The following is an 18,100-nucleotide window of genomic DNA, read 5'->3' as shown; positions in this document are numbered from 1 at the left end:
TAGAGATTGATAACACATGATATGCATTGACAGCTGCACCAGCTCGCCAATATGCCCTAGAGTAGAAGGTGGTATGGAGGGATGTCACCACGGCATATCAAGAGCCGATGTCGCTTATCAACCCCGCACGAGGGGCTGTGTTGTGCTGCATTAGTGTCTATGTCTCTTGCGTGTTATCAGTGAGCAACTGAGCAGATGGCATCTTGACAGATATGCCGATGTGCCATGGAGATAGTCTTGCGACATTGAGAGATAAGTCTCCAATGTCTAGATTTGAAACTTGTAAAGAACAGACGTATGCCTGGACGGGTCAATATTCGGAGCATGAGGGTTTCCACGGCGTGGATGAGTGAGAAGCTTGAAGATGGAAGCCAACGACGAGCCAATGAAGGTGGTTGTGTAATGGTGAGATGAAGTTGTAGATGAAGTTGTCACTGCAATAAGAGATCCCGTGATATTCATCTTTCACATGACTGACTGACCATCCAGGCCAGGCCAAGCTTCCCAAACAGGCAAGGCCAGGCAGTACCTACTAGGTACCAGTGACTGTACCTTGCATCTCTCGGACTGATAACTTCCTGTGACCTCCAAACCATCTCTTGAACCATCAACATAGTCGGTGAGCCCGTACTACCACCTTGGCTCACAAACTATCGAAGGGGGAAAAAAGAAAAAGAATCAATGCGCACGAACAAGTTCGATCCCAGTCGACATCGTTCCTTGAATCCTTCGACAGACCGCTTCTTCCGTATACTGCAGATCTTCCACCCCACCACACACCAACCCACCCGGCGATCTTCACGAATGACGGCTTGGGAACTCGGCAACAAGCTCGCGGCTATTCACAAGTCAGTCTAGCTCGCCCATGATGTTGCTGAGCAGCTTCCAAGTTGGCATCGCGCGATAGCGCTTCAGACCCTCCACACGCGTGGGAGGGGGACAAGAGGCGAGGATCTACAGAGCACATGGGTTGACTAGAGCTCGAATCATGCTGCCCATGCATGCTACTACTGGCTTGCTGCATGAACTATGGAGTCGGCGGGTTCTCATCTGAGTTCGCGCTTCTCATGCGAACCGCAGGCTTTTTTGGAGGCGAGTGAAGACGATTCTTTTCACTCCGCTAGGATTTTCCTCTTGGTGTGGACCAGCCGGAGTTCTGTTTTCCTTCTTTTTCTTCTTTCTGTCCGCCACCATCCGCTTCCCCGAGAACCAACCCGACATCGGTGATATGCACTTCCAATGATCTGTATGAGGAAGCACCCCCACCACAAGAAAAACTCTCGGTCCAAAAAATAGGAACACATGAAGCCATTCATCCCAGCAGTTGAAAGACTGGAGTCAGGCAAGCCTAGAAACCCATCACACAATTGCATCATCGCAAGAGGTGGACATTTTCAAGCGGGCCCTAAACCTAAGATCCAAAGCCAAAATTGGTTATCTGGCTTATCTTGGTACTCTGGGCACAAGGACATTTTTATCCTTTTGGCGCAGGCACTATTGAACTAGGAGGCCTTCGCTAGATCTTCTGGAACCACATCTCCAGCCAGTGGCATCGAACATGCAAGGCACCCGTCGGAACCCTTGTCTCTGGCTGGGAATGGGTTGATGGTGGCGAAGCCTTCCAGATGGTATCGCGAAAGAAAAATACGGACAAGAAGGTTTTCGCTCATGCCGGGCGATAGTGGAGCCCGAGCTGCAGTCTGCTCCAGTCTTGGCTTACGTTCGATTCGTCTCTGGAAGAGCACCAAGATAATCACCACCAGAATTTCAAGGCCAAACCCCGAGGGAAAGCTCTATGTGTTGCTATCTCCGCTCCGCCGACCCGAGGTCAAACATCCCATCTTCGTCATCTTGTCAGTCGTTGTCTCATTCACGACCCATGGATGCCTACGCCGAGCTTCCCTTGTGGCGGGGTAAACTCCCCCAGCCGCAGCCCCAGAACTCCAGATCCTCCCCGAGTCCCGGGGTTCGGTCCGTATCAGGTTGATGAGGAACCGGACACATGGAACTCTTGGTCCTGGAAGCGAGTATCGTACCATATCCCAAGTTGCTGGGTCTGTTGGTGAGAAGGAGTCAGACGATTTCCATCGTCCGAGCAGATCCGTACGCGGTCTGAATCAAGGTCACTAGTCCCGCTCTCTCGGCTACGGAAACTCAATCCAGTAAGAGACTTGAGTTTAGATACTGGACAATGGGCGGATACGGTTCTCGCTAAGTCAGCAGCTATCAGATTGACAGAATGTCTTTTTGTTCTGACCCCCGGGCGTCGATCCCCCTCACCCCGTGACCTGCTTTTGGATGATGTATCTCGAACCCAGTACAGTACATGAGTAAAAAAAAAAAAGTAGATCCCGCCCCTCAGCGCAACGACAGGCGAACAGGCCCGCACCGATACCGATAGCCAGTCCGTTTGCATACTCTGGATGCAGTCCATGTAACTTAGTGCTGGCAATCATGACAGCCGCAGATCTGCCCCAACCGACCCTACCCAACAAACCCATACCCATCCATCATTCGGAACTCATATCCTTCCCCAGACAGGTATATGGACATTCCGCCGTGCTCCGTGCTCTCCTTCAACTTACGTAGGTCAACAGATTAGGTATTTTGCTCGTGAAGATCTACGTCAATACACCATTCCTCTAAACAACCAATTCGGAACTGTATGTACAGTACATCCACAATAGCAATGAAATGACCCCCCATCCCGTCAGCCACACGGATCCCGCGGCAATTCCCCGACTTGTGGAATTGGGGTCCATTACTCCAACCCAAAGGGAAAAAAAAGCAAAAGCAAAAGGGACTCGTATATCCTCACGTGGTGTTGCTTCCTCCACTCCACTTTCCCTCAGAAGTAGTACGTACGTGTACGTAGGCATACTCCGCATCTTGTTAATGCGGGGTAAAGAGCTGACCAGTTCTTTGAATATGCACCCCCCACAGGTGGGAAATTATGGGGTAATGCTATAAGGAGTGGACATGTATTATAGGCATTGTACTTGTGGTATACGGTCTGTGTGTAGATTATGAAAATGCAATCTCTAACTTATCCTCTGGGGTGAGATGGGGTCTTATGCCTCGGGAGATTAGGGGTTTAAGAAAAAGAGGGGATTGCACTGTACTACTCCGTAGGTATACTTCGTATCTGCACATGACTGGTGGCATTACTTGCATTTGCAGGTTGTGGTTGTGAGTAATAATGCTATGCTGTCGTGCATGGGTTGGGCTCCCCTGCCTGTGAGCCTTCCATCAGTGCTATACGGTACTTTCTGATTGGTGGTAGGCAGTAGTCACTTGAAAGGACAATGTTGTCTATGAGTACGTACGTTAGAATGTAGGTGTATAGACCAAGCGAGCAACATCTAGCTCAACAACCAACCTATGAGTAAAACAAGAGACCCTTACCCACCTAGTACCTAGTAGTCAACTTACCTTCGCATAACAGTATACCTACCCATGTACACACCTCGGAGTGGAACACTATGTAATCTAATCGAATTGCGAATCTCACCCTTAAGCCAGACCACCCGAAAGTGAACCCCTAATCAATATCCAAGACAACTGTCAAAACAGTAGGCGCAGAAACCCTGCTCATCGATTATTACCGGGTAGGGATCGCACGGGAAGTACGGAGACCAGCTCGCTAGCTGCCTAGCTTACAGTCCGAGTCTAGCTTTCACTGCACCCTTCAAATGTAAGTCTAGTCCTCAATCTCCGGTTCCGTGGAAATTCCCACCTTCCGTGGCGGACGGCTCCGAACGACGGAGTGCATCAAATGAACATTGATGAATTACTATGTTATGAGACTTCAGTTTAGTAAGTAGTGGCACTGGCATCAAAGCGCCAGCTCCAGCCAGCGCCGCATCCACAGCCGCAGCTCGACTCCACCTCGGCCACCAACCATTTACACTGGTTGTACTGTATATCCACAGTGTAGACAACACAGCACCACCACTGTATCTTAGCTAATTTAGTACCGTACGGGGTACCTCACTCAGTCGCTGAGCATCCTCCTCCCGACCGAGCTTTCCCTCATCATCCTCCCTCCCAGATCCCAACTCGCTGATAATTTTCACAACTTAGAAAAAGCGAGCCGCACCGTACCTAAGTTACCTCGCGAAGCACCAAAACCCAAGCAAGGGACGCCGTAATCCTCGCACGGGGGAGATGGAAATAGCAAAGAGACCCTCTTCTCTTCTCTTGGCAGCATGCATGCATCGATCGGTCCACGCGATCTCGACCCGGAGAAATACCCGAGTACGTAGTCAGTCTACTCCAAAGAAAAAGTGTGCAAGTGGACTCGGACTCGCACCAAGTGACCAACAGAGATTGGCTCATGTTTCCGGAGTCAGAGCCGGGTTTTCTTGTGCATCTAGTGGTGGGCCGGGAGGAGGGTGCCTTTGTACTCTGCCCACTTGGCTCGCTACTTGGCTGGCTACTTGGCTGGTCAGCGTAGCTAGAGGTGTTGGCCTAGGTACTAGTTACTTCCGTGGCGTTTTGCTACCGCAGGGTTTGCGAATGGTGCGGTAGGTACCAGGTACAACCGTACAATCCTTGTTTGGAGGGAGGGGGGGAATTCAACCGAGGAGCTAGAGTTAGCAGGAGTCTAGAAGTCTAGAAGTCTAGACAATTTTTCGTAATGCGATAAAACGAAAAAAAAAACTAGTTAAGGTGGACAGCGCTGCTGACACTTTCTATTCTGAAAACGATGAAGACAATTCCCAATATTTATGGTAAGGGTGGAGGTTCGCAAGGTAAGCGAAGGGCATGCCTGCGACTCGACTGAATGTTGCTCAGGTAACAAATATGCCGCCGAATATGCTCAGGAGGTAACTGTATAGTAGGCCAGGCATGGATACGCCGGGCGGGCGTATTATTCTTCCCGCGGGAAAAGAAACCCTCGTGTTGATATGATCGAGCACACGGCTGTCAGTAAAAGAACCGAGGGGAGAAAGAATGTGCATGCTAGCTTTGTTGCGCAGCCTAATTATCAGGCAATACTACCGGTATAAGGACACCAGAAAGCAAATTAAGGGTGATTTGTTACTGATGCTATTTTATGCATGTAGCCATGCTATTGTTGATTTCGCACCCTTTGGTGTCTTTCGTTTGGGACAGCTGACGGACGGACGCTGGCAGGTGCAGACCTCCTAACTGCTTTGAAGTCCTCAGCAACTACTTGTGCAGTATTTGTACTTGGGATTGTGAAGGGTGGATCACTGATTGGACTATCATTCTGTAGTGGGTGGCTACTACTAGGTATAGCGATCGCAAAAGAGATCTGACTCCATACACTGACACGACCATCAATATCTACCTGGACAGTTCCTTGATGACCGACCGAGCAATGGCCACAGCCTGCGGTGTGGATTGCGATCCCCGAGCGGGCCTCCTGTCTGTCTGAGCTTGTTTGGACTTCCGTACGCCATGCTGCTCTGACAGTGAAATGAAGGGATAGAAAAGGGGGTCTTAGTCCTGATTCTGCGACTGCCGCCTGCCGATTGATTATAACAATCAAAATTAATGAGCTGGCGTTTCTGGTGGTGGTGGTGGTGGTGGTGGCCGGCAACTGGAACACGATGAGCCCGCCGAACCCGCCCGCCCGCGTGCTACTCTCTAATAAGTTTTGACTAAAGAGGGACCAAAGTCGACGAGGGCGGCAGAAACGGTCGCCGAGAGTGGAGTCTCGACCCGGTTCAAGGTTCCTTTTCCTTGCCGCAAGCACTCACCACTCGAGACAAGTACGACGGAAACGAACACACCACCAAAAAAAAGTTAATTAAGGTGGTGGATGATTCGAGTCTCCGTGGGAGAAACATATAGTCATTAGTCAAAGGTAAGACTGTCTGTGTCTGTACCCTAAACACTGCCCATTGTCAATGGAACAACAACATCAGAAAAAAAAAATTATCGGATGGGACCCCGATACACTAGTCTTGCCTTCGGGTGGTGTTTTAGTCTGACGGGGAAATCTCCCTTCTGGAGCCGATGGTGCACTGGTGAGACCTACTATGTACTGTACAGTACCTTCACGCCCGGAGCTTTCATTCCAACGCAGTAGAGCTGCTTGCTAAGCTGCTAAGCCTCTTAAGTTCTGATGTTGATCTTACTGTACGGAGTACTTTCCACTGTCCACCCAGAAAGACAGACTTGAGCGTTTCTGGGTTGTAGTTTGATTAGTAAAGTGTAAAGTTGGCGGACGACCGCAAACTAACTCTCTTGGTCAACCGATCGACCTCGCTGCGACAGCTGGCAGAGACGATCCGACTTTACTCTTAAATACAGTCCTTACACATACTCACAAGCTAGCTAACTAACTCATACCCGCACGTCCTATGTAAAGCAACGGACTGCGTGCGATCTACCTGCATGTAACTCAGCTACGCTACCGAGTACGTCCTCTATCGACAATCATACACAAGTTATACCAAGCACACGAAAAGGATGATTAAACTAAACCCACCGTCCCCTAACTATGCACCAAAGTGCCTACATTAAATCTACTCCAGTACTAACTGGGTTCCCTTTCGCCCCCGCCATATCTAGACCCAAACCAAGCAAGCCCTCTCGGTCTCAAGACTCGGGAAGTACGGTACCTAGTCTCCGTAGACTGTAGTCAACGTGGTATGGTTCGGGGAGCCGATCCACCACTGCAGCTCTAGCACACACAAGAAATTGACAGTCTAGCAAACAGTAGCAACCTACCAGAAAACTTGACACTCGACCGGCTAAGACAGTAGCAGTTAAAGTCACCGAGAGTATCCGTACCGTAGTGGTCCAAAAAAAAGGCCCCGTCGCAGTTGCAGCACCACCACCAGCGCGCACGCGAAAAGTCCCACCACCGGGGGGCCACCACCCACTCAGTCTCTCTTGGTCTTAAGTCTACAGCCTGCAATTGCATCCTTCGCCGCGGTCCATAGCAGTAGTACCTAGCCTAGCCATTAGCAAGGGAAGGGGGACCCAATTAACCGCATTAGCCAGCATTTTAGCCTGTGGGCGAGAGGGGGGCGCGCCGGACCCGGGGCGGTTCAAGCGCAGGTACAACACTGCAGTGAACTGTACTCCGTACAGTAACTTAACAATAGTTGCAAGATTTTCCGGCACAAGATCTTTGTCTCCAGCTGCGACTGTGAAGTGCATAACGGGTACCATCTTGCCTGTTCGGACGGAAGGGACACACCAAAAAGTCTGGTTCGGGAAACCCTTGCCCGCCACCACCGTCGCAATTATGGACCAAATCTTCGCGTTGATGGAAGTAACCTGGTTGGTACCTTGGATTGAGAAGTGCCATGGTTAAAACCCCATCAGCCCCATCCGAAGGGCCCAAGGGACGAACGAGTCTTAGGATCTGGTGGGATCAATTTGAGGGTGAAGGGACATCAGCGCACTCACCAGTGTCACCACTCGGCAGTATTGTCAAGCTGTGCAGCTTCCGGGAGGATGGTCTGCTTGACTGCTCAGTACGAACTAGTTAAAGAAAGTAGATTATTAATAAGTGGGCTTTTTTGCGTGCGTAAGTGGTTTCTTTTCCAGGGTCCTAGCCGCCCGTCGGAGTCTAACGTAGTACAGTACACAAAGTAGACTAATAGCAGGAATTTAGATTGAGGCATAAATTGGTGGACATTTGGACGACCATCCATCCCCATCAGATGTGTCTGACTTTTGGGGACTTCTCCAGAGAGGAAAACCCTTCCAAACAAAGGCCGCTAATTGTGTCCTGATCACCAAAGTCAGAAGCACTCCGCATTCCGCATCGAGCGGGAATCTGGGACTTCTCCAAACCCCATGGGCGGGCTGAGAGAGGAGGGAAAGATTGGTAGGTAGACAAAAAAATGGCATGCAACTGGAGCAACTGGGACAACTGGAGATATCTCCGGTGCGTCCGTCTATCCGTTACAATACCGTACCAGTCATGTCATCTCCATGTCATCCGGCGGGGAGGAGGCCGCCTGCCAATGGCCATGCCGGTGGCCCTGAGTTTGAGGTGGTGATTGGTGCAATCTCCGGACCTCGGGCGCTTCTTAGGGCTCCACCCACGCCTCCAGGCTTGGTTTCCCCAGGCATGAAAAGTCAATCGGTATTAGAGCTGTAAGGTTGGGAAAATCCCTTCCAACCTTTTTTTTTTTGTTTTTTTGCCTGCGCTCTTTCTCTCTCTCAACCTGGACGAATGGAAGCCAAAATTTTCCCCTTCATCCTGACCCTGCATTGGGTTTCTGTTGAGACGAGCCAGCGGTCCTTCTTCCTTCCCCCAGACCCCAGACCCCAATCCCCAATTCCCCCGCTTGCTGCCCTGCAGTTGATAGATTTTGAATTGACTGTCACCGGTTTCAATTGACGAATCTAGTCACTCCGTCGAGCACCTATAGCAACCACACCACACATTCCCTAGAGTCAGTCCGTCGGTTTAGGCAAAGCGACAAAAGCGACATACGGGAGTGGCCCGTCAGGTGGATTCCTGCACATCGTTTTAGAAGACCAACACTAATTTGGCTCGCTCCACCCCGGCCTCCATCACGAGCAAAGCATGATGGGTCGTTGACTCGTTGTAGTAATAATACTACCGTAATAATAATATTATTAAAATCATAATAATCACAGTCACACACTGCCTAAAATTCAACGGTGAGACTTGCTCCCCCTCGAAAAAGAGACTGGCTGTCCTCCCCCTTCGAGGTCTTTCCCCAAAGATCAAAAACAGAAAAAAAAAATCAACCAAAAAAATAAAAAAAAAAATAAAAAATTAATCACACCAAAGGGAAAGAGTCCACTTACCCAAGCTAAACTTTGCTAACGAACGGTCCTTCCTCTCCCTGGCTCCTCCCCTGCAACCTTCGCTCGTCCGTGGTGTCGCGCCCGTCCGTCCATCCAAGCACCACGCCTCGTTCCAATCCCCCGAGGCCCTTCTTATTTCGCCTCTCCCCCTCTCATCTTCCCCTCTCATTGCTGTTATTTATTCCTCTTTTTCTCTTGCACGGTCCCAGACCTTCCCAAGAGATCTTCTTGTTCATCTGCCCAGCAGTGCTGTGTGGCTTCATATATTTCCTTTCCCCCTCCCCCTCCCCTCACCTGTTTCATCTATAATACTCTTCCTCCACCTCTCAGCCAGCTGAGCTATCTCGATTTTCTCCTCGAGATCAATTGATACCCCCTTATACCTGTATAAACCATAGATTTTGGTTCAATCAATCAATCAATCAATCAATCAATCAATCAATCAATCAATCAATCAATCAATCAATCAATCAATCAATCAATCAATCAATCAATCAATCAATATGTCGGTCGAGCAAAACCCTACCTTGGAGAAGGACATCGGTCCCGAGACCGAGAGCAACGGAACTGCTCCCCTCAGGCACGAGATGACTGCGGAGGAGACGGCTAGAGCTGCTGCGCGCTTCGGCTATGGTCCGATGGCTCACGTCAACACCGCCGAGGCCAACTTGCGTCCCTTCGGAGGAGAGTTCCAGCCTGGTCTGTACAAGTCGGTCGAAGGTCGCAAGTTCGCCAACCCGGCTCCTCTGGGTCTCTGCGCTTTCGCCCTCACCACTTTCGTCCTGAGCGCAGTCAACATGGGAACCCGGGGTATCTCCGCGCCCAACATCGTCGTCGGCCTGGCTTTTGGATATGGTGGTCTCGTTCAGCTGCTTGCTGGCATGTGGTATGTTGCATTCCCTTATCATCTCATCTTGAATCGTCCCCGCTCACACTGCATTTAGGGAAATGGCGGTTGGAAACACTTTCGGTGCCACTGCTCTGTCTTCTTATGGTGGTTTCTGGATCTCCTTCGCGATCATTTTGACTCCCGGTGGATTCGACATCGAGTCTGCGATTGAATCGGCTGGCGGTGCTCCGATGTTCTACAACTCGATGGGTCTCTTCCTCATGGTAAGTGCCGCAGAAAACCTGTCGCAAACCGCGAACCTCGTGCTGACTGCTGTTCCACAGGGCTGGTTCATCTTCACCACCATCATGCTGTTCTGCACCCTGCGCTCGACCGTTGCATTCTTCCTGCTGTTCTTCTTCTTGGACTTGACCTTCTTGCTCCTGGGTATTGGATACCTGCAGCGCAACGATACCAACGAGGTCAACACCCCTGTCATCAAGGCCGGTGGCTTCTTCGGCTTCCTGGCTGCTTTCGCTGCTTGGTACAACGCCCTGGCGGGTATTGCCGACAGCAGCAACAGCTTCTTCATCATCCCTGTCGCCCACTTCCCGTGGTCTCCGACCGCTCGTTCTCGCCAGAAGACTGCTCGCGAGACGGTCTAAGGGGGTGTAGTACTCGTATAGTCCCAGGCCCTGCAAGCGGCCTTGCTATGTTCCGATGAACATGCCATTGTTATAATTCTGATACCCATTCATGTAGGGCCGTCCTGTTTAGCGAATGGTTCGCAGTGTCGGCCTTCGCACGGGGTTGTTGTCCGGTACATTAATTGTTTTTTGTGACTGTTGTTGATTCCAACTGGATATGGAAATAACCGATCGGGTAATAATGAGGCAGTCCGCTGTCGTGGACGATGATTTGGAGTTTTGTTTTTGATATGCACAGTTGCTCAATGAATGATTCGAATGACTATGATGGAAGTGATTTTAGCAAGTAGTTGAATTGATGTAGGGTGTCTGACTTACTGCAGCAAGCATTACCTGCAGTCATCCGTATCATGCGTGTCAGCGAGTCTGCTTGCGGCAAATGACATTCAACATACGCTTGACTCGGCGAAATATTATGGATCGAGCTTGCGGTAGGTCGTTGAAAGTGTTGTCCGGCAATGGGAATGCTCAATTATTTCAACGCTGAGACAGGTGGCGTACCCTGGTCGCGGCGTAGCAGTCAAATGCCGGTGCGTTGTTCGTCGACTCGACGAGCGGGCGGAGCACTGCGGTGACAGGTGATAGTTCGGGCGATCACCGCGCAGGCCGGGCCGAGCCTCCACTAAGCTTAAGCTTTCTGGCATGACTATGCCTGCCTGCCTGCCTGCCTGCCTGCTTCAAGCGGCCCCATCCAGCCTCCAGACAGCAACTGCACAATCATAGCCTAGTCGGTAAGCTGTGAGCCGGTCAGTCAGTCAGTCAGTGAGTCAGTCAATTCCATGAATAATCAGTCCAAGTCCACTTCGGCCGTAATCACAGCCCCCTATACTTTTACCAGACCCACCACGAGAAAGTAAGGTAAGTAGGTGTGTAGGCAGGGAGCGAACCCCATTGAAGAGCGACGACCAAAAGCGAGCTGTGAAGGAAAAGAGTTCCAGATAAAGCTGGCACCGAGCCCATTGAGCAAGGGCCAACGGTGACCTCATTCGTGGTGATAGATTGACCCACAGAGCAGACGGAGCACAGGGATCTGTATCGTAGCAATGTTGTATCCAGTAGACTTAAAGTGAGGTAGGCAGGTGAGGGCTGTCCGTGCTGATCGTCCTGTCTTTCTTGGTACTGTACTAGAGGACCTATGTTAGTCAGGTGGTTAGTTTGTATAGCAGTTGTATAGCAATTGCATAGCAAGTGTATAGCAAGAGTGAGCAAGAACCACAGCTGAGCTGGAGCGGAAGTTTTTCTAGCGGACAAAGAACTGTAAAGCTGTAAGAGAACGAAGAGTAAAAGAAAAGAGAGAGAGAGAAAGAAAACCACTCAACCCCGAAGGAACGGGGCGTCTGGGGGATGGGGGGAGAGGGCGGCATAATAATACCTCCCTCAGTCAACTCAATAATTCTTTTCTTTCTACTCTGCGGAAAAAGGATTCTCGGGGCAGGGTCGGAGATCGGGCGGGATTCGGTCGGGCGGAGCAAAATCGGGGAGCACCTCGAAACTTCCAATGACAGGTGCGGTGTGCCGATGCTGCCCCTGCAACTAGTCCACCCCAAGTCCGGCCTGGCGCCGCGCCCGCTCGTTTCTTCAAGGCTATCTACTCCGTAGGTACTTTTCCTACGAGGTAGATTACTTAGAGGCATTTCTCTGGTCGGGAATTGTCGGAGATGAGAGAGGAGGGTTCGTTTTTTCTTTGGGTTTTTGTGGTTTGGAAATTGGCTGAGCATAATTCTGCTGGGGATGTGCTTATCTTCCAAGATCTTCTGGGCTCTGGTTTTTGAGGTTGTTTTCTGCTTAAGATTGGGCTGTTACTTGGTCTAGTCCTCGAAAAAAAAATGTGGCCTGAGGGATTTTTCATTCTTCCTTCTAGCCTTAAAGAGGCGGATGGGTGCTGCAGGAGTTTGCTCGGCGCTGCTGCGGATTGAGTTGGTTCTTGGCTGGTTTCACTGCCAATCAATCTGGGTTACATCAATCGACGGAAGCAGACACGGGTGAACTGGTGGTATGATCCGGGATAATATTATAAACAGACATTATGCTAGCAAAGGGGGGTATGGCACAACCAAATAAATCACGACCCTGAATCATATATACCATGTCTCATCTCGTTAGTATATCATACATAGAACATGTGCATATGAAACCGACATGCTGTAAAGCCCCTATATATAAACATAAGTATCAACCCCCAGAAGAAGAAAGGCCCCTTATATACACTCCGGCGATACGACCGGCATGGTGTGGAGCTCATCCCACAACTCCCGTAGCGGCTGGAGATAGGACCGGTCCACGTAGAAAAATCCCAGCAGAAGTGCGCGGAGCTCCTGCCACGATTGGATTCCTTCTTGCCTCAGCACGATTGCGAGCTCATTCACAAAGAAGGCTCGATCCGGGAGCAGGCCGGAGCTGGTGGCTCCGATGAATAGAATCCAGATCAAGACGTCGCGACACAGCTCGAAATACCCGGCTTTCATCGTCGACTCTAATGCCAGGCGAAGGTTGATGATTGGTTTGGGGAAGACCGGTGCGACAGCCGGGTAGAAACTCCAGATCACGTTGTTGTGGAATAACAAGCAAGCCAGTCGAACGCAGCCCTCGATGGTGGCATCGCCCTTGACTTCGCCGGTGGCGGTGAAGCGATCCGTATGAAGGGCGTATTCAACGTGGAGCACTTCGGTGTTGAAGTAATCCTCGGTCTCCTCGTCAAAGTCTTGGTAGCTTGGCCCACTCTTGATCCATTCGCAGTACCAGGTTAGCTCAACCAGGTCCCATATTATCTTAGACATGGCACCGCCGAAGATGCCGGGTATCTCAATTAATTGTATCAACCGCGAGGCGGTAAGCTCAAGATCTTTGCTGGGAGGCTGAAGCGCTAAATGCAGAGGACGGGCGTAACGAATGAAAGGGAATATGGGCTTCGTGGAAGCCATGCATGCGACTCGAATATCCGTCCTATATCAAGTCAGAACTTAAGCGGACAAAATGTTAGTGTAGTGGAACTGACCATGTAATCTGGAATCGAACATCAGGTGGCACGTCTGCGAAGGTGTTCCGCATACCAACCATCTGCCGCAACCCAGCAAGGTGGATCTTCAGGTAATCAGCATTGCCGGAAGCAATCTAATTTGTTAGCATCGGCCTGGTTGGGCATCGGGAGAAGGCACATACCTCAATGGTTAGGAGAATAGAGACGGCAGCGATCAATTCGTCACTGGACGCTTTGATCGGGTCAGAAAGACCTTCGTTGACCAGGCGAATTGTTTCACCTCGATGATGGAAGGTATCGAGAAGTAGCGCACTGGATCGCCGCTCATTCGGGTCTCTCAGGGGCAGTTCTCCTTGCGACAAAGCAGTATTGGATGCTGCGACACAGATGCAAGCATGCAACGAGGCTGGGTCCTGTTGGACTAACGCAGCCCAGTGGGCCCTCAGCTTGGGCCCATACCGGCGTTGCAGCGGGTATGATATCTGCGTCAACTCAAAGACTGCGACGACACTGTTAGGTTCATGCACACCAGATCATCGGTCAATTACACTTACAGTGTTGGAGGTGCCCCGACATGCGGTCCGTTAACACCGTATGCGAGGTATTGAAAGGGTCACTGCCTCCCTGACCCACCAGAGTCCACGGAGATGCCACCTGCACAGGCGAAAGTTCGTTCGACGTTGGCGCGTCAATGCTATAACTGTTCACGGCTGCCGCTGACACGACCGGGTAACTGCTCGCCTCCGTGACCACCAACGCATTTTGCGGTTCCTCTCGATGCCGCTGTTCGGGTGATGATGAAGCTGACGAGGAGGAGGATGGGGGAGGCGACTCGGAGGTGATTCTAGCCCCAAAAGAGGACTCAATAACGGTTTGCTTAGGTGAGGGATTCGTGGGAGAGGCAGAGGTTGCTGCCGCCGCCGCCGAGCTGGAGGCGGTTGTCTCTACCGGTTGAAAAGCGAGGTGTTTCCAGGTCTTGCTCTTGTACCGCTTGGTGTTTTCCAGTCGCTTCTTGCGATTATGCTCGGACATCACATGAGAACGAATGCGCTTGAGAGTCTCTTCCCTGGTGCCTTCCGACACAGACTTGGGGTCGGTATGCACCCAGAACAGCGTTGATTTCCCCCCCGTGGCATTGTTGGTCTTGCGCGGTTTGCGCGCCTTGGTCACTCCGTTCTTGTTTGCATCTTGGCGGGTTGAGTCTGCAGTCGCGAGGGGTGGCGCGCTGCCGTGGACCGGTGCGGAGGGTTGTGGTGGCAATGGCGGCGGTTGTTGTAGTTGATGTTGTAGTTGTTGATGTTGTTGTTGCGGTGGTAATGATGAGATCGGGGATGGTGGCAGCGGCGGCGCAGGACCCGGTACTGGACCAGGAATGGGCGTTGCGATCGAATAGGTATATGGATGATGGAGCAGGGGATAAGGATGGTTATTAATAGCAACTGGATGAACAGCGTTCGGTGTCGTCCACGCAGGTTGTTTTCCCAGCAGGGGCAGGACCTGCTCGTGGTCGGTAGCCAGAGAGCGCGCCGTTGGCTGATAGTGAGGGGAATTCTTGGCGTCCATCGCACGCGCGAATTTAATTATATAATTTCACAGATCCAGCTGATGATCTTCACCGACGCTCAACATTCTAGAACGAACTGATCGAGACAAGCGGTGGTCAGAGCCTCTCAGGATTAGAGGGGAAGCGTGCAAAGAGTGAGAGAAGAATCCTGGGGGAGGGGGACAGAGGAAGATCAGAAGAGGAGGGAAATGCTGAGTGGTCAGCGCACTGCCCTTATCTGGAAAAGCCCATCTCTTGGTGCTTTAGTTTAGAGAGAGAAACGGGGGGGGAGGAGCTAAAAGGATTGGGGACGAAAAAGGATGACAGGAGAACGTTAGGATGAATGGTTGGGGAGACTGGTGGTGGGCTAGTCAAGCCGTGGTGGGTGAGAAAGAGAGGGAAGCGTAAAGCGAGAGGGAGGGAGTGAGTGAATGAGTGAGTGAGTGAGTGAGTGTAAGCCGGAGAGAATAATGAAAGTAAGAGGAAGAGGGGCTGCAAAGTGGAGGGGGATGGCGGATGATGGCTTGCCAGGAAATGAGTCCAGTCCCTAAGAGCATAAGCTAAGCACCAATTGGGTATAATTTTAGAACTGATGGAAAATAAATAAAAATAAAAATAAAAAATCAAACAATCCAGGAGAAGAAAAGTTGAGGAGGGAGTTGGAAGGAAGTTCGAATGCTTGGATCCTTGTTTTGACTTCTTTTCCCCTGAACCTGAAATTGTTATGCCGATTCACATGTGTAGTAAGTAATATTCTAGACTCGGGGTTCTTCCGAACCAACTGGACATTATAGCTTAAGGTCCTCCTCTCCGAGAGACCAACTGGAAAATCATTCGATTGATTATTGTTTTTGACGATTGGAATCCAAACAATCCATAGGCGAGACGAGAGGAGACGAGACGGGAGGAAGATACGGAGACGCGCAACTAACAGCCGTGAAAGATTGAGGATTGATTTACTTTGTCCCACGCCTGCATCCACGGATCCCTCTTGTACACAGGAAGGGGTTTTTCCGCTGCTGTCTGGTTGGGCCAAGTCGAAGCGCAGTACAAGGTAGTGTAGTACTGGTGTGCACCCATCGCTGCACCTAATTAATGCTGCTGTTGCTCCTCCTCCGGCTCATGACAATACGAACTTGATCAGGAGTAGTATTCTCAACCGAAGGCTGTATTCGACCTTCGCAGACAGAGGGAAAGACACGAGGCCCAGCCCAGATCTCGGATGCTGTTGCTGCCGGAGCCCGAGTGGAGCAGCAACTTAAATTTCGACATCGGATCCCGGAATCGCTGTGGAAGTACCAAGTAGACACTTACTGGCTGGGAGTGAGTAGTAGGTCAATGAGTCAGTGAGGTAGGTATTGTTGTGTAAGTACTGACAGATGAAGCGGACAGGGGATAATGGCCTGACAGGAATCTACTGAACTGTACGGAGTACGTTGATTCCAACAACACCGGATAACAACACCAGATTATCCTCCAGGGATCCAGGGAGAGATAGCCGATGTCTCCCCTGCTCTTTGACTGTCTGGCACCTTCAGGACCGGAAGTTAAAATGTCGTGATTACTTGGAGAGGTGGTCATCGGCAATCCAGGTTTGAAATCCACGCTAAGTGAATTGATTTTTCGCTCCCGATCGGATTAGTCCGGAAGTTGGTTCTTCCATTCCGAGCCTCGATCTCCTTGCATGGGCCGCATGTGATCTATCGAGTCTGTCGGCCACAGGGAGAAGAGGGAATACGGTAGGTAGGTAACCTTGATGCTGAACACGAAGGACGAACATCTCGCACAAAGCTTCTTCTTTTCTGGTGCTTCTCGAAGACATATTGACTCACGGAGCTGTCTCAAGAACAAACCTATTGAGGTGCTACCGACGTCATTCGTGATCGCTGTTTAGTGGACGAGGTCCTTCGCCAGCTCTCAACAATATTGAACAAATTGAACAAATTGAACAAACAATCAAGCATAGTCCACCTTGCGACAGGCTAAAATCTAGCCAAGACAAGTTTGATCCACCGACCATTCCGATTGACCGCAACGGGCTGAACATGTCAATCAAAGTCCCCATTATTATTATTATTTCTTCTTGCCATGCCGGAGACCTCCGTCATTGACTTCGGGAAAGCATAAGTAGCTGCTTGAGCACAACAATTATGTCACGCGCGGTGGAAAAAAAAAACAAAAAAAAACAAACAATCCGACTTCACCCTCAACAATTTGCACGCGATAAGCTGTTTCCAAGGCACCAAACTCGGCCTTATCCGACTACTGTCTCGCTTCTGGCTGTCCTGCAGCGATCGTCGATCGCAGAGGCCTAAGAACTCTCCCGCCGCAGACACTAGGACGGAGTAGTTAGACTAGGTGCTCAGCACACACAAACGCACGTCAGCCTTGGTTTACGGTGATGGTTGCCCTACTCCCCTGGGGTCCTATTGAGTCGAATAAGCTTGACCGCAAGATTGCACGTCCTCGCCGGAGGTCAAGTGGGTGGTGAGCTGAACAAACAACTCCTGTAGTCGTATCCCCTCCGCTCCATTCGTCTTCCATGCTTCAAACCATCGCTCTTCGCTTAATCCACAACAAACCCCGTAACTACAGTACTACACCGACACCGTCTCGAACAGGAGTCTCATAATGAAGAAGCTGCCCGACAATGTATCTATTCCATACACGCCTCAACCCACAGGAATCATCCCATGTCCCTCATTGACCACGGAAACACGGATTAGCTAGCGGAGCTGAGCACGGAGTATACTTCCTGTCCAAGTCGAAAAGAGGCTTTGCTATAGAATTTCCCTCCAATCGTTCTCTCGCGCGCCCGGTGTAGAGATATGCAGCCCGATAATCAATTGTTCCAGATATATTCATGCTACTGAGTCTCACTAAATGGAGACAAGCGCTCCGCGTTCGAAGTTCCTCGCCTCAACTCAGCACGGAGTAGAATCTACTTTCATCGACACGCATACATAGCACGTAAGACTTATGTAGATAATAGCCCGTAAGAAGTAAGAAACTCCTCCGCTGTGGGTCGCCAGAGTTTTTTTTCCTCTAACTCTGCCATCTATTTTCTTCAAGGCTATTTTCCTGTTTTTCTACGGGTAGACTTTGCAGAAAAGAAAAGGACGGAGAAGAGACGACACCTTCCTCCGCTCATCCTTGTTTCCGACCCAGCTATGAGTATATAGACGGGTTGTATATATGCACATCACCTTCCCTCAAACTCTGGACAGAAGTCAAACACAATCACCGCTAGACCGTGAGATCCGATCCTCGGG

General features: G+C 50.5%; 4 protein-coding genes across 4 annotated transcripts; 1 reads left to right on the top strand and 3 right to left on the bottom strand.

Moving 5' to 3' along the window:
• Positions 1–985: 985 nt before the first annotated feature.
• On the bottom strand, positions 986–1,490 carry BO72DRAFT_280817 (uncharacterized protein). Its single transcript, XM_040940280.1, has one exon. It carries the CDS (start codon positions 1,374–1,376, stop codon positions 1,113–1,115), a length of 264 nt encoding a protein of 87 aa, XP_040804495.1. The 5' UTR covers positions 1,377–1,490; the 3' UTR covers positions 986–1,112.
• Positions 1,491–1,947: 457 nt separating this feature from the next.
• BO72DRAFT_280815 (uncharacterized protein) lies at positions 1,948–2,493 on the bottom strand. The gene has a single exon (XM_040940279.1). It carries the CDS (start codon positions 2,432–2,434, stop codon positions 1,979–1,981), a length of 456 nt encoding a protein of 151 aa, XP_040804494.1. The 5' UTR covers positions 2,435–2,493; the 3' UTR covers positions 1,948–1,978.
• Positions 2,494–8,796: 6,303 nt separating this feature from the next.
• On the top strand, positions 8,797–10,494 carry BO72DRAFT_280606 (acetate uptake transporter family protein). The gene is made up of 4 exons (XM_040940278.1): positions 8,797–9,176; positions 9,247–9,658; positions 9,717–9,885; positions 9,946–10,494. The coding sequence occupies exons 2-4, from the start codon at positions 9,276–9,278 to the stop codon at positions 10,264–10,266; spliced, it is 873 nt and encodes a 290-aa protein (XP_040804493.1). The 5' UTR covers positions 8,797–9,176; positions 9,247–9,275; the 3' UTR covers positions 10,267–10,494.
• Positions 10,495–12,266: 1,772 nt separating this feature from the next.
• Positions 12,267–15,023, bottom strand: BO72DRAFT_280531 (uncharacterized protein). The gene is made up of 4 exons (XM_040940277.1): positions 13,840–15,023; positions 13,468–13,784; positions 13,304–13,419; positions 12,267–13,251 (listed from the first exon to the last, which is right to left on the bottom strand). The coding sequence occupies exons 1-4, from the start codon at positions 14,846–14,848 to the stop codon at positions 12,507–12,509; spliced, it is 2,187 nt and encodes a 728-aa protein (XP_040804492.1). The 5' UTR covers positions 14,849–15,023; the 3' UTR covers positions 12,267–12,506.
• Positions 15,024–18,100: the final 3,077 nt, after the last annotated feature.

Source organism: Aspergillus fijiensis (assembly GCF_003184825.1).
Source record: "Aspergillus fijiensis CBS 313.89 unplaced genomic scaffold BO72scaffold_8, whole genome shotgun sequence".
In the NCBI taxonomy this organism is placed as follows: domain Eukaryota; kingdom Fungi; phylum Ascomycota; class Eurotiomycetes; order Eurotiales; family Aspergillaceae; genus Aspergillus; species Aspergillus fijiensis.
The sequence above is the reverse complement of the archived record's forward strand: the minus strand, read 5'-3'. Positions and strand labels throughout refer to the sequence as shown.